General features: G+C 32.6%; 3 protein-coding genes across 4 annotated transcripts; 2 read left to right on the plus strand and 1 right to left on the minus strand.

Moving 5' to 3' along the window:
• Positions 1-34: 34 nt before the first annotated feature.
• LOC149387285 (altered inheritance of mitochondria protein) lies at positions 35-3,593 on the plus strand. Of its 2 annotated transcripts, none has more exons than XM_089623978.1 (5): positions 35-351; positions 1,604-1,770; positions 2,417-2,480; positions 3,014-3,092; positions 3,178-3,593. In XM_089623978.1, exons 1-5 carry the CDS (start codon positions 165-167, stop codon positions 3,296-3,298), a joined length of 618 nt encoding a protein of 205 aa, XP_089480104.1. In that variant the 5' UTR covers positions 35-164; the 3' UTR covers positions 3,299-3,593. The 2 variants fall into 2 exon arrangements, with proteins under 2 accessions (XP_089480104.1, XP_089480103.1); XM_089623977.1 differs by having other exon boundaries at positions 37-351; positions 1,598-1,770.
• A 319-nt stretch (positions 3,594-3,912) lies between these two features.
• Positions 3,913-7,441, plus strand: LOC149387286 (protein FMP32, mitochondrial-like). Its single transcript, XM_089624719.1, has 8 exons — positions 3,913-3,938; positions 4,642-4,927; positions 5,277-5,408; positions 5,519-5,578; positions 6,470-6,546; positions 6,624-6,680; positions 6,782-6,848; positions 6,962-7,441. The coding sequence occupies exons 2-8, from the start codon at positions 4,757-4,759 to the stop codon at positions 7,079-7,081; spliced, it is 684 nt and encodes a 227-aa protein (XP_089480845.1). The 5' UTR covers positions 3,913-3,938; positions 4,642-4,756; the 3' UTR covers positions 7,082-7,441.
• A 4,595-nt stretch (positions 7,442-12,036) lies between these two features.
• Positions 12,037-13,882, minus strand: LOC149387287 (GATA transcription factor 7-like). The gene is made up of 2 exons (XM_089623678.1): positions 13,305-13,882; positions 12,037-13,073 (listed from the first exon to the last, which is right to left on the minus strand). Exons 1-2 carry the CDS (start codon positions 13,599-13,601, stop codon positions 12,423-12,425), a joined length of 948 nt encoding a protein of 315 aa, XP_089479804.1. The 5' UTR covers positions 13,602-13,882; the 3' UTR covers positions 12,037-12,422.
• Positions 13,883-16,017: the final 2,135 nt, after the last annotated feature.

The raw sequence follows: 16,017 nt of genomic DNA on the forward strand, positions 1-16,017 counted from the left end.
CGATTTTTTTAGACGAAAACATACGACATTAGTAGTTGGCACATTTTAGAAAACAAAATATGGGCAAAATCTCTCTCTCTCTCTGAGTTAGGTAAAGTCTCGGAATGAAAATCAGTATTACTTGAAGAGAGAAAACCGCAAAGCGAAGACAGAACAGAAACGCCATGGAAAACGAAGGAATCGAAAGTCAGAAGCTTGAAAACCCGAATAACATTAACAAGGAGAACAAGAATCGTGCGGTGACAGAATTGAGTGGAAAATCATGCAAAGGATGTCTCTATTACTCTTCCATTCAGAAATCCAAATCCAAAACCCCCACTTGTGTTGGACTCTCGAGAACACTACACCAAGGTAAACTCTCTCGTGTCTTCAATTTTCAATTTGTATTTCTGGTCTTCACGATAATCGCTGCTTTTGTGTTTGTGATTATTGGGGCGAAAAAGTGGTCGCTTCAATTTGCTCGTTCTTGTATCCGAAACTGATTGGGAAAATGTTTAATTGGATGACTCTTCCCACCCAATATGTCTTCTTAGATCTTCATGAAATAAAAGTTAATCACAAGTTCAATCCCGAAACTAATAGATTTTTTAAAGCAAATAAAAAATAAATAAATAAATAAAAAAACTCATCTCCATCGGATCAAAGCCTCCGTCAATTTTTTGGGTATTACCTCGAATCAGTAGGATTCTGGAAGAGTTAGGCCGTCCCAAAATCTGTCAAAAAAGGAGTTCTTAGAGGCGCCGAATAAGAAGAAGAATGTGGCTTTTTCCGGTGCTGAAGAATTTCGGTTAAGTCGATGATCGTATACTCAGGATATTCCCATCTTCGTGGTTATTTTGAAAGCCAATTTTTCCCAATAAAAAGATTTTTTGGGTAGCTCCTTGGTAACAAAGGTTTAGTAGAGAATAATATGATCATGATAGTTGGGCACGAGAGAGACAAGAGCGACGAAGAAAAATCCTAGTCGGAGAGCACGGACCTCTCGAATGTCCGATATCGACCATTTATCGTATTTCGTTTCGTTTATATTTAAATTAAATTAAAAAATACCGGTTTGTATCACAGATCTCATACGAGACTGGCCGAGTTCTATCTGGATTGTATTCATCTTCGGCCTAGCTGAAGCTTTCTTTCCCCTGCTTTTTTTTATTATTCTGTTTTAGTTTCTTCAGAAATAATTTAATTTCAATGCAAATAAGAGATTTGGGTTAAACAAGGTCACCGAAGTTTGTTTTCTTTGTTAATATGGTCCATTAGTTAAATAGCCACATTTGCAGTATGACATTGCTAAATAGCCAACGTACGTAAATCTTAGGTAAATAGTCACTTTCATATATTTACAGACTTAAATTTTAAATAAATAGCCACTTACATTTATTAGGCCATGTCATCTTTATGACTATTTACCTAAGATTTATGAAACGTTGGCTATATAGCGATGCCAAATATTTTAGTTGGCCATTTACCTAATTTTTTTTTGTTAATAATGGTCAGAAAGTAAAGTGGCTCTTTTGTTTCACTATGCGTTACGACACTGGACTAGACTTCATGATGTTATGAAATATTCTTCAAACGGACTATAAATGGTTTTTTTCAGTACCAGGGTACATTGTAGGAGAAACCGAGTTGGAAGCTTCTAAAGAGGGTCGAAGCCTCTCGGATTTCAGGTATGCTTGCTTGGGTTACTCGGTGTTCTTGGATAAAAAAGGTTTGTCTCCGAACGATCCGCGGAGCAAGCAAGCAGAACTCCCATTCTGCGTCGGACTCGAGGTAAAACCATCTCAAAAGTTTTCATTTATGGTCTAATTGAAGTTGAAAGTTCAAAGTTTTTGCCTTTTACAAGTTTTCATCTTCATAGTATTTTGTTTTTTGTGGAATGTTGAGACCATTCTGTCGGTCTTATGCTCTTTAAAATGAGTGTAAACGTTGGACATTTGACTGTATGATAAGCTGTCAGTCCCGTTTTAATAAACTGCGCAAATACAGCAAATGTTTGGAGCAAAATGATCGGAAACTGTTGATTTTGTAGCATCCTAGTCCTTTATGTATAAAAATTTAATTGACGAAATACAACAATAAACAGCTTAAAACATATTTACAAACTTCAAAATTATTCTGATTGTAAAAACACTAAATAATACTTGATCAATCTTGAATATTTGGACTAAGTTTTAAGCTCTTTTGGTTTTGAATTTTATCAAAATAATTTTTTGTTTTATATATATTTAGTATTATGAAAAAGACTAAAATGTTGCATAAGTAATAGCTTGAGGACCACTTTGCTCCAAAAATTAATTTATGGACCAAAATACCACTCAGGTAATAGTTCAGATACTCTCTGAAGTTGCTAAAAAAATCTTAATAAATAAAATGAATAGACAATTTCCACTCGCATAACCTAACTCTTGTTCATTAGGTATTGCTGGACAAAAGGGCCGAGAGTCAGACTCAGTCAGCTGCTCATGCTCAGAAAACTGAAGGTAGACAGCTTTTTTAATTTCCTCTTTTATTCTTGGAAAATGTCTAATTTTCTTCAAAGCTAAATTTCATGGATGCGGTGTTTTGAGTTGAAAAATGAACTGGTTAAGTGGCTAAAACTTTCCTCAAAAAAAAAAAAAAAAAAAAAAAAAAGTGGCTAAAACTCTAATAATACCAATACCACACCAGAGCCCGTTTACCTTTTTTTTTTTTGTCTGTGGCAAGAAATTTGGAAAAATATGACCAGTAACACGTAAAATTTTGTTTCTATCCCATTAGTGTCGAAACATTCGAAAACTATATGATCATTTGAGCCTTGTCGCCCCATACTGCTGGATACATTTTTCATTGCACGCACTTGGACGCTTTTTTCTTCTTTTTTTTGTCGTTTGGAGTATTTTGGTCCAACAAGTCATATTTTTTAAAATTACAACACTTTTAGAAACCAAATTTGATGTGTTATTATTTGTATCTTATCAATATCCCCTAATAAACCGCTGAGATCTCGATTCTCTCTGTTTTTACCTCCCTCTAGAAAATTATCGGCCTGGTTCGATTCCTCAGCCTCGAATCCACAAACCAGCTCATTCTCCAGGAGAGGAATACCTGAACAGGCAAGTGATTTATATCATCAAGTTCATCAATTAAATTCTCAAGTCTGGATGAGCCTAATAGTAATGACCGGTATTATGGGGTTAGGTTTAAGAGAAACGCAGTTTTGGTAGCATCGGGTGTGGCTAGGAATGTGAACAGGGTTTGCAATCACGTAAAAGCGAGTTTGGATGACATTCTTTATCCTTATCGGAGACGACCCAAGTAAGAAAGCTCCGATCGCAGTTATGTCTGAAGAAAAGAAGAGAAAAGAAGAGAAGAGAAGAGAAGTGAAAGCCTGGTGGCAAAGTTTAGATGGCAATATGTTTTATTTTTTTTCTTATTCCAGTTTAATTTAGAAACTGCTGTCTAATCTCTCTTCTTGTATCAAAGCATCAATAATGGTTTCTCCGCGGTGTTGAGCCTCCGCTGGATTTTGTAAGAACGTGTATTATTACATGGTCTCATCGTGTAATTTTACCCTACATATTTATTTGTCAATATTGGAATTCCTTTTATATTAATTTATAATATTCTTTCTGCTGCCTGATGAAGCAATGTCAAAGAGCACCAATGCCATGTTCTTTTGTTTCAGTGAGGGGATTAGAACACTATAAATAAACCACTTTGATTGAACGAACAAGAGCATTGAAGTTCTATATGAAATTATGTTTGATTAAAAAAAATCTATATTTATTTTTACTAGTTTATTAACTTGAAATACCATTTTGACCTTACTTTATTTTATCACTAACTCCGTCTCTCTTTTTCAGTAATGATTATTTTGTAATATCATATGTGAATTGGAAAAACTATAATTAAAAAAAAAAAAGCAAATATATTCTCTTCAAAGTTTTATGCAAAGACACGTAAGCCATATACAAACCGACTTTCGTTGCAATTGCAAAATCCTAATATGCTATTAAATTTTGCTCTACAGTCCTAATATCTCCAACAAAACAGATGCAAAACAAACTATACAAATTACAACAAAGGAAATAATAAATTTAACTATCACGAAAGTCACATATTCATAAATAAAATAAATATATTAAAATATATTACTGGTAAAATTGGTATTATTATATGATCACAAATAAATGCAAACACAAAAAAAAATTATTCAGATGATTTTTATATTATATATATGATATACATTTATGGTTAGAGTTGTCATATTTGGAGACGAAGGGTTTTTTTTTTTTGTATTTGAAAGACGCAGATGAAGTTTGAAATGAAAATCAATTTAACCACAAATGTTTTCCACCAATACACACAATATTTTTTAAATGATTTTTTTTTCTTCAAATTAATATATGCTTTTAGTCATTACGTTTAGTGCTAATATATACTTTGTAAATTAACTTAAAATAGTTAAAATTATTAGCTTAATTATTTAGCAAGTAAACACCTCTTTTCAACTTAAGTATACATAAATTATTTTATACAATGATAATCCGCGGCAACGCGCCGGCAACTCTGTCGTTGATCCTAGAAAATATAATAAAACGAGCGTTTATTAAAACATAATAAAAAATAAAATTAAAAATTAAACGAGCGTTTTGATATCAGTATCAGTTTTGGTAAGAGAAAGAAAAAGAAAGACGACCAGTGCGAGTATTTCTTGCCCAAAACGAAAAGTTGCAAAATCAATCGCCACGACGAGAACCAAAAAACCCTTGCTCCTATGGCGGTTTGTAAGCGCTTTGCATACTTTGGCACTAATTCTATATCCCGAAGTTTCTTCTCCGGTTCGGAGCTCGGCTATGGAGTTTCTCATTTCAGTTGCAGAAGAGCAATTTCCGATTTCACGAAACCCAGTGGAAAGCGTGCTTTTCTCGTCGATACTCTAGCGCTGGTAATTACTCCATTCATTTCTTTCTGAAACTGCGTATTTTTTACAAATATGATCATTTATTTTGCTAACTACATAAGTTTTTCCGAAATGATCAGTGATTAGGACAGTGAATTATAGAAGTTTTGCCGAATATCAGTGATTAGGACAGTTGATAAAGTTATTTTATAGAATTTCATATTTAATGCTATGAATCGAACGTACGCTTGTTGAATAGAGAAAAATCGCAGCGTTTAAAGATTTCTCTCGTGGAGAAATTCAGGTTTAATCAGGAATTGCCAGTGTTGATATATATGTAAAATAAAGGTAAATTCAAGCTAATCTACTCATGGACATGTGATTGTGAATTTAGGTTAGGGGTTTGGAGGCGAAGGGTGTTCCTTCCAAACAAGCGGAAGCGATTACGGCTGCGATCACCGAGGTTTTGAATGATAGCTTGGAGAATGTTGCTCACTCTTTTGTTTCTAAAGCCGAAATGGAGAAGGTAAGTTTGAAGTATTTTTTATTGAGTTTTTCGAGTTCCGGATGGTTCAGCCTGATCTTTTTTTCTGTTGTTTTTTAAAATCTAAAGCTAATGATTTTCGATGTTTTCAGTCTGAGATGATGCAGGAATCAAATTTGTCCAAGTTCAAATCTGAAGTACAAGGTTCCCAGGTAAGAACACTTGTGTTTGTCTTTAATTTCTTCGTTGACTTAGAATATGAAGATCGGGAGGCTATTTCTTTAAATATTATAAATCACTAGACCTACCTGTAGAAATCTCTATGAGCTGAAGTGAATTGGGTTATGGTTTTGTTAAAGATATATGGTGTTGAGCACATAATTTTGATACGGTGAATTTTGGCTTCTGTGATGATTTTCTCACTTGGAGCTAGATATAGTTTAGTTTTCCAGGGAATGTTGACAAGAGTACTTTTTTCCCTTGAAATTTGTGCTTGTGTTCGAATGAAACGCTGAACAAGAAACTCTTTTTGTGTCGGTACGCCACTTTCTAGTAGAAAATTATAGGGCGAGTCAATTTGAGAGTGGACACGTGTTTGTGAATGAAAGCTTCTTGAACATACAATATGGAAGTATTAAAGAAAGAAAGAAATAAACAGTCAATATGGATAACAGGAGATAGCTTCTACTGCATCTTCAGGTTTCTTGTAAATTTTTCTTGCTGAATAAGGTAATTAGATACTCTGACACATGATTTTTTATTTTTATTTTGGGGTATAGTTTTGCACTATCTGATATTTCCCTGTGCAAGCAAGTAGATATAGCTCTTATTATTTTCGGAAATTAAAGGATATATATTGCATATGTTAAAGATACATCGACGGAATTTTGCTTGAAACAATTGTTATTGAGACTTGTATGGATCCATTGTCAAAATCCTTTAGGAACCAGTTGGATTATTAATAGATTCGTCTCTGATTAGTGTTTCTCAACGGCTTTCCAAACTTGAACCGAAACTCCAAGTAGCTTACTTGCTTTATAAAAATCTCTCGTACGACTGTTTTTTAAAATATATTTTTATTTGATGAATCATACCTCAATTAGGAGCATCATTTTTCTATGTTACAACGTGAGACTGAAAAGCTGCGCACCGATATAGAGAAGATGCGAAGTGAACTTAGGTATATCTCGTACACCCAATTCCACTTGCCATTTTGAGCTTTGTTGTTACTGAAAGGATTTTGATTTCGTTAAACAGATACGAGATTGACAAGGTTACTGCAGGTCAACGGCTAGACCTTAATCTCGAAAGAGGGTCAGAATCACTGAACCTCAATAAAAAATTTAAAAAGTTATTATTTATTTCTGTCTGATACTGGATATCCATAATTTGCTATTGATGTTGAATTTGATCAGGCGAATACGCGACGAGCTCGCGAACCAGAATGCCGAAACAAATAACCTCACAAACAAACTCGATCGAGTATGGACAGAATCTTTTTGGTTGGATTATCGTTATGTTTACACTATTTTGTTTCACCCTAATTTTTTTTTTTTTTTTTTTTTTTTTTTGGTCTGGGATGATGATCTTTACAGGAAATCCATGGATTGAGAGCTCAAGTGGAAGCCGCAAAATATGATGTGATCAAGTACTGCATAGGTACCCTCGTCTCCATATCTGCAGTCGGTCTCGCTATCATTCGGATTCTTTTGTAGTTCATACTTTCGCTTCATAGGTACATTAAAAAAAAAGAGAAAAACTTGGACGTCATTCTTTTCATGGTGATTTTGATGCCATAAAATTTACAAAAACAAAAAACAAAAAAACAATGTCCTTGATAGCTAAGGAACGCCACAATTCTTTGTAACACTAGTTATTTGCTTACACGTCTTGGATATTCCTGCATATTTTTTAGAGGCAAAGCAGTATTTTACCCTGAAGAAAAAAAAAATAGTAAAATAAATCAGTGCTGTATTCTTTTAACTATGTTCGTGGAGGGATTAGTTATCTTATTTTTTTATCTAAAGGATTATTTACCTACCTACCTAGCTAAAGTCAAAAGGCCATGGCTTTTTAATTATTATTTCTTAAACCCTTATCCGTGGATTCTATGATTTTAAAGATCTAACCTAATTTTATTTTATTAGGGAAATAACTCATCAGGCCGAAGTTAATTAAATTAACTAATTAAATTAACTGTTCAATTAATTAAATTAACTCAACATATAATTTAATTAACTTCGGTCTAGTGAGTTATTTTCTTAATAAAATGAAACTTGTGCTATTTTTTAAAAGGATGGTGGACTATTAAAGTTACTGGTTTAATTGTCCCTTTTTATAATATCGCTTTCGAAATGCAAAAAAAATCACATGTATACACTCTAAATGTGGTAATTGAATTTTAGTTGCGTTGTGTGGTGTTGATTTTTTAGACGTTATTTAATTGTTTATTATTTATTTTTCAGTTAAAATTGATGTTCTTAATTTAGAGTTTAGAGAAATGTGTACGAAGTTGTATACTTTTATCGTTTCATATTTCGTGTCTGGTTATATTTTTTTTTTTCTGCATCAAAGAAATTTCATTCAAGAAAAATGCTACTAATGAGCAAGATACTACGAATCAGAAAATCACAAACATTAAACTAACTAGTCAAACCAAAGGTGTCGCATGAGAATCTATGAGACAACCATACAGGACCAGGCCATTATAGGATTTGCCGAAGCATTTTCTATTCTCTCAAACGAAGATAAACTCCTACATAACCAAGGATGTTGCTCACCCGAGCAACAAACAACCAAAGACCTTCCAACCTCCCATTGGAGAACCACCTCCTCAAGCTCCACCCCCGTAAATTAAGCAACCCTTCGCGGCGGGAGCTTGAAATCATGAGGTCGGCGAACAACTCACTATCTCCTCTTCGACTTAAGTGCGCCTGAAGTTGCAAATGAACTTCGATTGAAAAAATGCACAATAGCGAAAAAAACGACACGACTGACTAGCTAAAACCAAAATACACAAATCAAGAACTTCTATAAAAATATGACCAAATTAAAAAAAAAAAAAAAAAAAAAAAAAAACCCACACTAGTAAAAAGACTCTGATTTTAATGACCCCTTCAATCACCAATCTCACTCTAACGATGTCCCCCACTTCTCTCGCAAAACCGATTAGAACAAAATTTATGTATTTGGGGGTCGGAATAAGGAAAAGAAAATGGCCCTCGAAAATTTGCTAAGAGGCGGGGCTTGAGAGACCAATGTCATTGGCTGAGATAAATTGAATATGAGGCTAGTAGTACTATTAGACTTGGTACAGTAGTAAACTAGTAATCTAATATGTTTGAATTTTGTGCTTTCAGAATATTCATGGTAAATTGGTGTAAGTTCAAGAATAGTAAAAATTTGAAATTTCAACTTTGACATGACTACCCCATACAGTATATATATAATAAAATAAAATAAAAGTAGTTACTTTCAATTTGATCATTAACGGTAAGTTGGTAACACGTGAAAATGGGGAGGCTTTAATATTTAGATTATTGATAATCAGCATCAAATAAAAAGAAAAGTTGTGGGTCCCAAAAAATAAACAGTTGCTTATAATTATAGGCCACATAAGCGCTGAAATGCGTTGTTGGCACTGACGTTTAGCATTAGTGTAATATTTAAGGATAATTTAAAGTAAAAATAGAATTTCGACTCTAAACCATGGTTTGAAATTCCGGGGAAACCGGACGGAAACCAGTCTGGAAACCGTTTTTTTCAAAGTCCCGGCACCGGTATGTACAAAACCATTCACTTTCCGTTTTTTTCTTGGATTCCGGGGAAACCGTCCACTTTCCGACAATCTTTAGGCAATTTTTACGCATACCGACGGAAACTTACCGGTAAGTGGTAAAATACCGACAATTCTTAAAATCTGATGATATTTAGTGTTCTTTACGAAATTTATCGTTAGTTTTTTATGATTTAGTTCAAATTATTTCTTTTATGTTGAATTTGAACTATGGTATTTAGTGGATTGTGTTGAACTTTATAATTTTGGTTTTTACTATTGAACTTTATCATTTTGGTTTGTACTATTGAACTTTGTGTTTGTAATTTGGTAATGTATTGAAATATTGTACACTATTTTTAATTTTATGAATTTTATCATACGTACTATGTATGTTTTTTGTATATTTTTTTCTGGATTCCTCTCGGTAAATACGGTATTTGACGGTATTCCTCAACGGTAACGGTAAGTTCAACGGTACCAGTTTCCTTTTTTTCCTGCTTTCCCCGGTATTCATTTACGGTACCGACGGTTACCAATAAATTTTGAACCTCAGAACGGTAACGGTATTTAAATCTTTGCTTTAAACATCAGTAACGGAAAGAGAAACAACTTTTAGTGTTCGTTCCAAACTTCCAATAAATGAAAAGGAATATTATTTATCATGTGCTGTGGTGGAAATCCAACTAGATGCAACCGAACAAAAGTGAATATGCCATACCATACATACAAAGCAAACCATGATATAGTAAGATAGATATATGACTATTATTTGAAACATTATCAGATCAAATCAAGATTCACACTTGTAATTGTCGATAATGTCAACATAATGACGCAATAAAACATAAAGCTTCGAGGGACACTAAAAGGGTCCATCGTCCTCTTTCGGCCACGCTAGGAAGGGCTAAGCCATTTCATTAGTGTTTTTTTTTTTTTTTTTTTTTTTGTGTGTTCTTTATACACGAATTGAACATAATTTATTGTTAGGGATCAATAACACTCGATATCATATCACATGATTATAAAGTTGTAAAAAAAATCATATGCACTAGACCAATTTACTTTTACTTTTACTTTTAACTTTCTTTTCTTTCTTTTTTTCTAATAGAGTCCTTGTCTTTATCCCCGTATCATAATTTAAATTTTAAATACGATAGGAAGAGAAGATATCCAAACACAAAACAAAGTGGTCGATTCTTATATTACGTAAATTATAGTACAGTACTGTTCTTTTTATTAGTGATGAACATATTTCAGATACCAACATTTCAACGTGCTCATGCAAGATGATGATGATGATTATCATTATTATTAATATTATTTGTAAATTTCTAATTTAGTTATAAAAGAATAAGTTCGAAAAAAAATATTATATGAATGTGAATTGGTTGAAAATAAAAACTTAAAAAATCTAACATAGCACCATTAATTTGAAAATTCGTCAAGAAAATAACACAAAATTTTATTTTAAGCATGTCTATAACAATTTTATGAATAAGAAAATACATAGTATTAAGAGCATGAAACAAACCGTCATACTATCATAAAATATTCAATTCTATGATTCTATTTGGAAAATTAACAATAATAATACAAATTATTTGTCACTTACTAAAAATAAACCAAAACTCAAATATTAACAAATCTAATACTAAATCGGTCACGAACTGAGTTGATTTTCTGACATATTGATCACGAAATATCTATATGTGTCAATACTTGAATTTTGGTTTTTTTTTTTTTTAGTAAGTGTCAAGTAAATAGTATTATTACTGTCAATTTCTAATTCTATTTCTATCATCTTAAAAATTAGTTATACAAATATTTTTTTAAAAATAGTTACTGTTATGTTATTTTGCAGTGCTTTCCGAGTCCAATGCTTCTGAAATTCTCGCCAAGTCAGTCAAAAACGTAAAACAAAAACTATTGAATGTGAAAGGTTCGTTGAAGCTCCACAACTGTTGACCTTGACTTTTCATCACAGCAGTCATGGCGGCAGACAAAATTGGCACGTGATAAAGACGTGCCAACTAATCTGGGCCCCATTTTGTATGGGCCAACTCAAATTATTGATATACGGCCCATTACTGGGCAGCCTCGCCTTGATTCGTGGGTTTTTTTTTAGTACTATTATAATAGCCACCCATTTTTTTTTTTTTTTTTTAACTATAAATTGTAAAATAAGTTTTGATCGTTTACTTTTTATAGAAACTAACGCCTAAGATATGACCTATCTTAGGTTACCTAACTTTTTCTTTAATTTGAAGAAAAATGAAAAATAATTTAGGCATTTCTATTCTACGTTTAGCTAACGGTGTAAAGAACTTTTCAACTACTTATGAGTCTATGACATCCAAATCCCGTATTGCAATAAAATCCAACCAAACCAAAAACCATATGAAAAAGTAGATGAGAACTATTTAATCAATAAGATAAGGTTTTTAACGTATTGCATTAAAACAGTAGATTTACATTTACGCCACTTTTTAACTTTAATATATACTAGAGAAAACCCGATTTGAAATAAACTGTAATTTTTTTTGTTGAAATTTTGAAAGAATAAAAATTATTAAAAACACATACCTAATGAAACAAGCTACATGAGATTATTTAGCGTACTCTTATTCAAGTAGATTCGGTGCCGACAGAAATACTAATATAAGTGCTTCACAAATCGTTTTGTGTTTATTTTAAAATATATATTAGAGAACAAAGATTGCTTAATCTTGTGTATCAGTGAATGTATCACTATCTATACATCTATAAATCACTCTTTTGAAAAATCAAATGAAATAAAAACGTCTTTTTCTTTAATTTAAATTCAAAACACTTGTCTTTCTTTTGTGCTCTGTTGACTTAACGCTCGCTGGATTTAGGTGATATAATATATAGTGATGATAATACACAACAGCCTTCGCTATTATATTACATAAATATATTACAAAAACTAAAATGAAAATGTTATGAGGTCATAGATATTTTCAACATTTGTAATCTGCAAAAAATCAAAACGGTCAAAAACTAAATATCTAGATACCCTCATTCCCCTAATTAAGCCAGCAACAAAACAAATTGCTACAAAAAACACATTTTAAAAAAAAAAATTCTACCACTGATTAAGCACCTAAATAAGCAACAAGTTACCTAAATCTAAACCATAAAAATAAAAATACTAAATTAACCGGGTCAAAATTGAACCGTTTACTTTTAGCAAAAAAATTCTGGAAAGAAAAAAAAAAGAGTAAAGTAGCCTAAAAAAACCTAAATAAGCATTTATTTCAGAAACTAGATATGATATGGTTGAACCCGGATTCGGATCCGGATCCGGGTCCGAGAACTTCTTTCTTCTTCCTCATCTCAACCACTTTCCTATGGCTGTTGGAATGAACTTCGCTGGAGAAAGTCGGACTACAAGCCGGCCTGTACTCCGGGAAGAGCCGACCGGACTTGAACCTCACACCGCAAGCGTTGCAGAGCGTCTTCGCTCCCAGCGGACCGGTCCTCCACTGCGGAGTCTTCTGAACCTGGCAGTGGCTACACCGCCTCTGGAACATCGGACCGGCCTGAATCGTCGCCGGAGACTTTCTCCTCGCCTTCTTCCTCTCCGGCGGCGGGGCCGCGAACAGGAGACTCGGCGAGAATCCGAATCCTAAAGACGACGGAGAAGAGGAAGACGAGGATGACGACGACGACTCGCTGAGTGGACTCAGTGGCGAGGGACGAGTCGTCCCCGGTCTGGACCGCTTCGTCCTAGGCTTCACCGGAATTGATGAGTAGGATGGCGCGAAAACCGGCTTGGACCGGACCGGAACCGGTTCGACCCGGTTCGGTGCTCGGATCTGGTTGTTGATTGAGTTGTAGAGAGGGAATTCAGAGAATGAGTCGTCTACGAAATGTGAAACCCATTCTAATCCTGCTATATCATCGTCCTGAAAAATAAATAACAAAAATATTTAAAATTAAAATTACAGAATTTCGCTGATATAAATTTTTGCACAATCAAATCATATTCAATAATTTTCCCGGCGGAAAAAACAAAAATAAAGATATTTGAAGATAGGTTTATATGTTCAGCAGTAAATAGGTTTTTAATTTATTTTTTCCCCTTAAAAAAAGGTTTTTAAATGTATAAAAAGAGAAGAAAAATGAATTGTTCTTACGGGAACAGCGAGTTCGCTGGCGAGTTCGGAGAAGGGACCAGAGAGGTTTGAATTTTCGTGGTCAAAGGAGAGAGAACACTTTTCTTCTCCTTCGTCTTCTTTTTCTTCATCTTCTCGCTTCTCTTCGAATTCAACGTTTTGGAGGTCGAGAAACTCGTCGACGAGCGAGTCTTCGCTGGAGACGCACGATACGGCGGTGTGAGTCGCCGTATTGTAGAAAATCTCATCCACGAACTCGTTCTGAGCCAACTCGCCGCATAAACTCGGCCTCAAAGCCTTGGCTTCCATGCACTCCATATTTCAAAACTCAAAAAAAGGAAAGGAAAAAAAAAAAGCTTCCTCTCTTTCAGTCACAAGGCTCGTTTTATTTGTTACAAATAAATTAAAATCAGGCTATATATGTGTGTGTTATACAAATAATTTTACTAATTTTGTATTTAAATAAAGAAGAGGAAGTTGTTTTTTGGGTTAATAATAGAGAAACAAGGGAAAAAGAGGAAGAAGAAGAAGAAGAAGAAGATGATGGGTCAGAGTTGGTTGGTTGAAGCACAGAAATGAATGCTGGTTTGTGGGCGAAACTAGTGCTTTAAGGGCTTTTTATATTTCGTTATTATTTTTTTCAAATTTACTAATTTTATTTTATTTTGGGTGAAAAATGATACGTTAAGAGGATTTTATTTTACAAACATATAGATATATTTGTTTATTTATTCCCATGCCATGCATGCGTGTGAGGGTGACACGTGAGTTTAGGCTGACTTTTCTGGGTCTGACTGGGCTGGGCAAAGCCAGGTTTGGCTTCAGCCTAAAACATCCACACAATTACAAACCAACTTTCGTTGATTTTTATGCAATTTCATATCTCGTGCCTGCCATGATTGGTGCCTAGTGGTTCGCTCATTTTTTTTTTCTTTTTCTTTTTCTATTTTTTCCTGGAAATTATGCTAATTTTTGTAAGAAAATGATTTTTTGAGGGATTTTTTTAAATAAATTATTACGCATGTGATATATCTTCTTCTTATTTTTATTTGAAAGGGAAAAAAAGAAACTAAAGGGAACAAATTTTCTGAATTTTCCTCTGTTATTGTATTTTTCTATATATGTGGTAAATAATAAATAAACATGTGAGCCACTTTAAACCAATTTATTGCATCCGGATTTTATATTATACAAATTCGACGCGTTGTTAAATTAATGAAGGAAATCTTATAGGATGGTAAGATTTCTCTTTATTTTAGGAGGTTTCATATTCTTCTGGAAAACATGATTTTTTTTTCAACAAAAATAAAACGATAAGATAATTGATTATCTCTAGGAGTCATACACATTGTCTACGCGTGTATAGTAAAATATAATTATTGATTTTTGTAAAAAAAAAAATATAATATATATATAATCAATAAAAAAGGAACTAAATATCTGCATATTTATTGCTCACTGTATGACTAATATTGTTGGTAAACTGCGGATATATGTAATTTTGGACGTTACTTCCTATTTATAAAATAATTAGAAGTGTGCAAAAATAGCTGAAGAACTGGTATTCTCTTTTTTTTTTTTGTCTCGTTTGGTGTCCCTCCAATTAAAATAAGTCATTTTATAATTTTATTTAATTATTAGTATATATTTACTTAAAAATAAATTAAATTAATTAAATTAATTTATTTTAAGAAAAGACATGACTTCCAATTATTTATGTTCGTTTTTATTATTATTGTTAATTATGCGTTGTTGAATTTAATTTATAATCTAAGGCGTCGCGTCACTTAACGATTTTTTTTTTTATTTACTTAATAATCGTTTGATTTAATCATAACTCAAATATTCGGTCATAAAATTAAAAAATAAAATAAATAAAAAAAAATAAAAAAAAAAATTGTTTCGTTGGAAATCCAGCCCTTAACGACAACAACAATATCTGTGTTGTACATGGTTAATTTTTCAGTTCGCAAATAAAAAATATATAACAATAGTGGTGATGATGTTTTAATGTCCGTCCCTAACAATATTGATTTTGATACATAAAAAAGGTATAGTGGTATTATCAGTACAAAGGCTTAAAATACAGTCGGTGTGTCTCGATATTGAGTTGGAATTCACTTTGTGACGTTTGCAAAAAGACTCCATATGCTTTTTTTAGTAAAATTTTTGAAGATCAAAATGTGTCACGCAATTATATATCTATTTTTTTACTGTAAAATTAAAAAACAAACAAAAAAAAGTGAGTTTTGATGTTATTTTATATGTATATTTGTTCTTTTGGTGTAAACTCTGAATAAATCTTTGGTATATATAAAACAATAACACTTTTTTTTACGTATATTTATATATTTCATTGTTTATATCGCTGTATGATAATCTGATCTGATGTATATTAAATGTTAGGTATAAATTTTAAAATTTATTTGTTTTTATGCAACTAAGAATGTCATATAAACTCATAGTTTTTTTTTCAAATTTGGTAACTGTTTCATCTTTCGAAATTCAAGTTTATAGTCTTTCTTTGCGTAATTTATTGTCTTCCCATGTGAAGTTATGAATGTTTTGTCATAGCATTAGTACACTATTGCTACTTCTAATAAACGTAATTGCTCCATAGATCAATCATATATGAAACTGTAAAGTAATATATTCCTGTATTGAATTCATGAACTCTTACGATTTGTAAGTCTTGAATAACGAAAGGGATTCTTATTTGTACAAATAGTATCTC

This window comes from Urtica dioica, chromosome 8 (assembly GCF_054948205.1).
Source record: "Urtica dioica subsp. dioica isolate 48M chromosome 8, U.dioica_male_clone48M_v1_H2, whole genome shotgun sequence".
Taxonomy (NCBI): Eukaryota; Viridiplantae; Streptophyta; class Magnoliopsida; order Rosales; family Urticaceae; genus Urtica; species Urtica dioica.

Excerpts from the sequence above, each read along its gene's own strand:
- LOC149387286 (XM_089624719.1), top strand. The coding sequence starts at position 4,757 with ATGGCGGTTTGTAAGCGCTTTGCATACTTTGGCACTAATTCTATATCC. Across the intron at positions 5,579-6,469 it reads CTGAAGTACAAGGTTCCCAG|GAGCATCATTTTTCTATGTT; the intron begins GTAAGAACACTT and ends TACCTCAATTAG. Across the intron at positions 6,849-6,961 it reads TCACAAACAAACTCGATCGA|GAAATCCATGGATTGAGAGC; the intron begins GTATGGACAGAA and ends TGATCTTTACAG.
- LOC149387287 (XM_089623678.1), bottom strand. The coding sequence starts at position 13,601 with ATGGAGTGCATGGAAGCCAAGGCTTTGAGGCCGAGTTTATGCGGCGAG. Across the intron at positions 13,074-13,304 it reads CCAGCGAACTCGCTGTTCCC|GACGATGATATAGCAGGATT; the intron begins GTAAGAACAATT and ends TTTATTTTTCAG.
- LOC149387285 (XM_089623977.1), top strand. The coding sequence starts at position 165 with ATGGAAAACGAAGGAATCGAAAGTCAGAAGCTTGAAAACCCGAATAAC. Across the intron at positions 1,771-2,416 it reads CATTCTGCGTCGGACTCGAG|GTATTGCTGGACAAAAGGGC; the intron begins GTAAAACCATCT and ends CTTGTTCATTAG. Across the intron at positions 2,481-3,013 it reads TCATGCTCAGAAAACTGAAG|AAAATTATCGGCCTGGTTCG; the intron begins GTAGACAGCTTT and ends ACCTCCCTCTAG.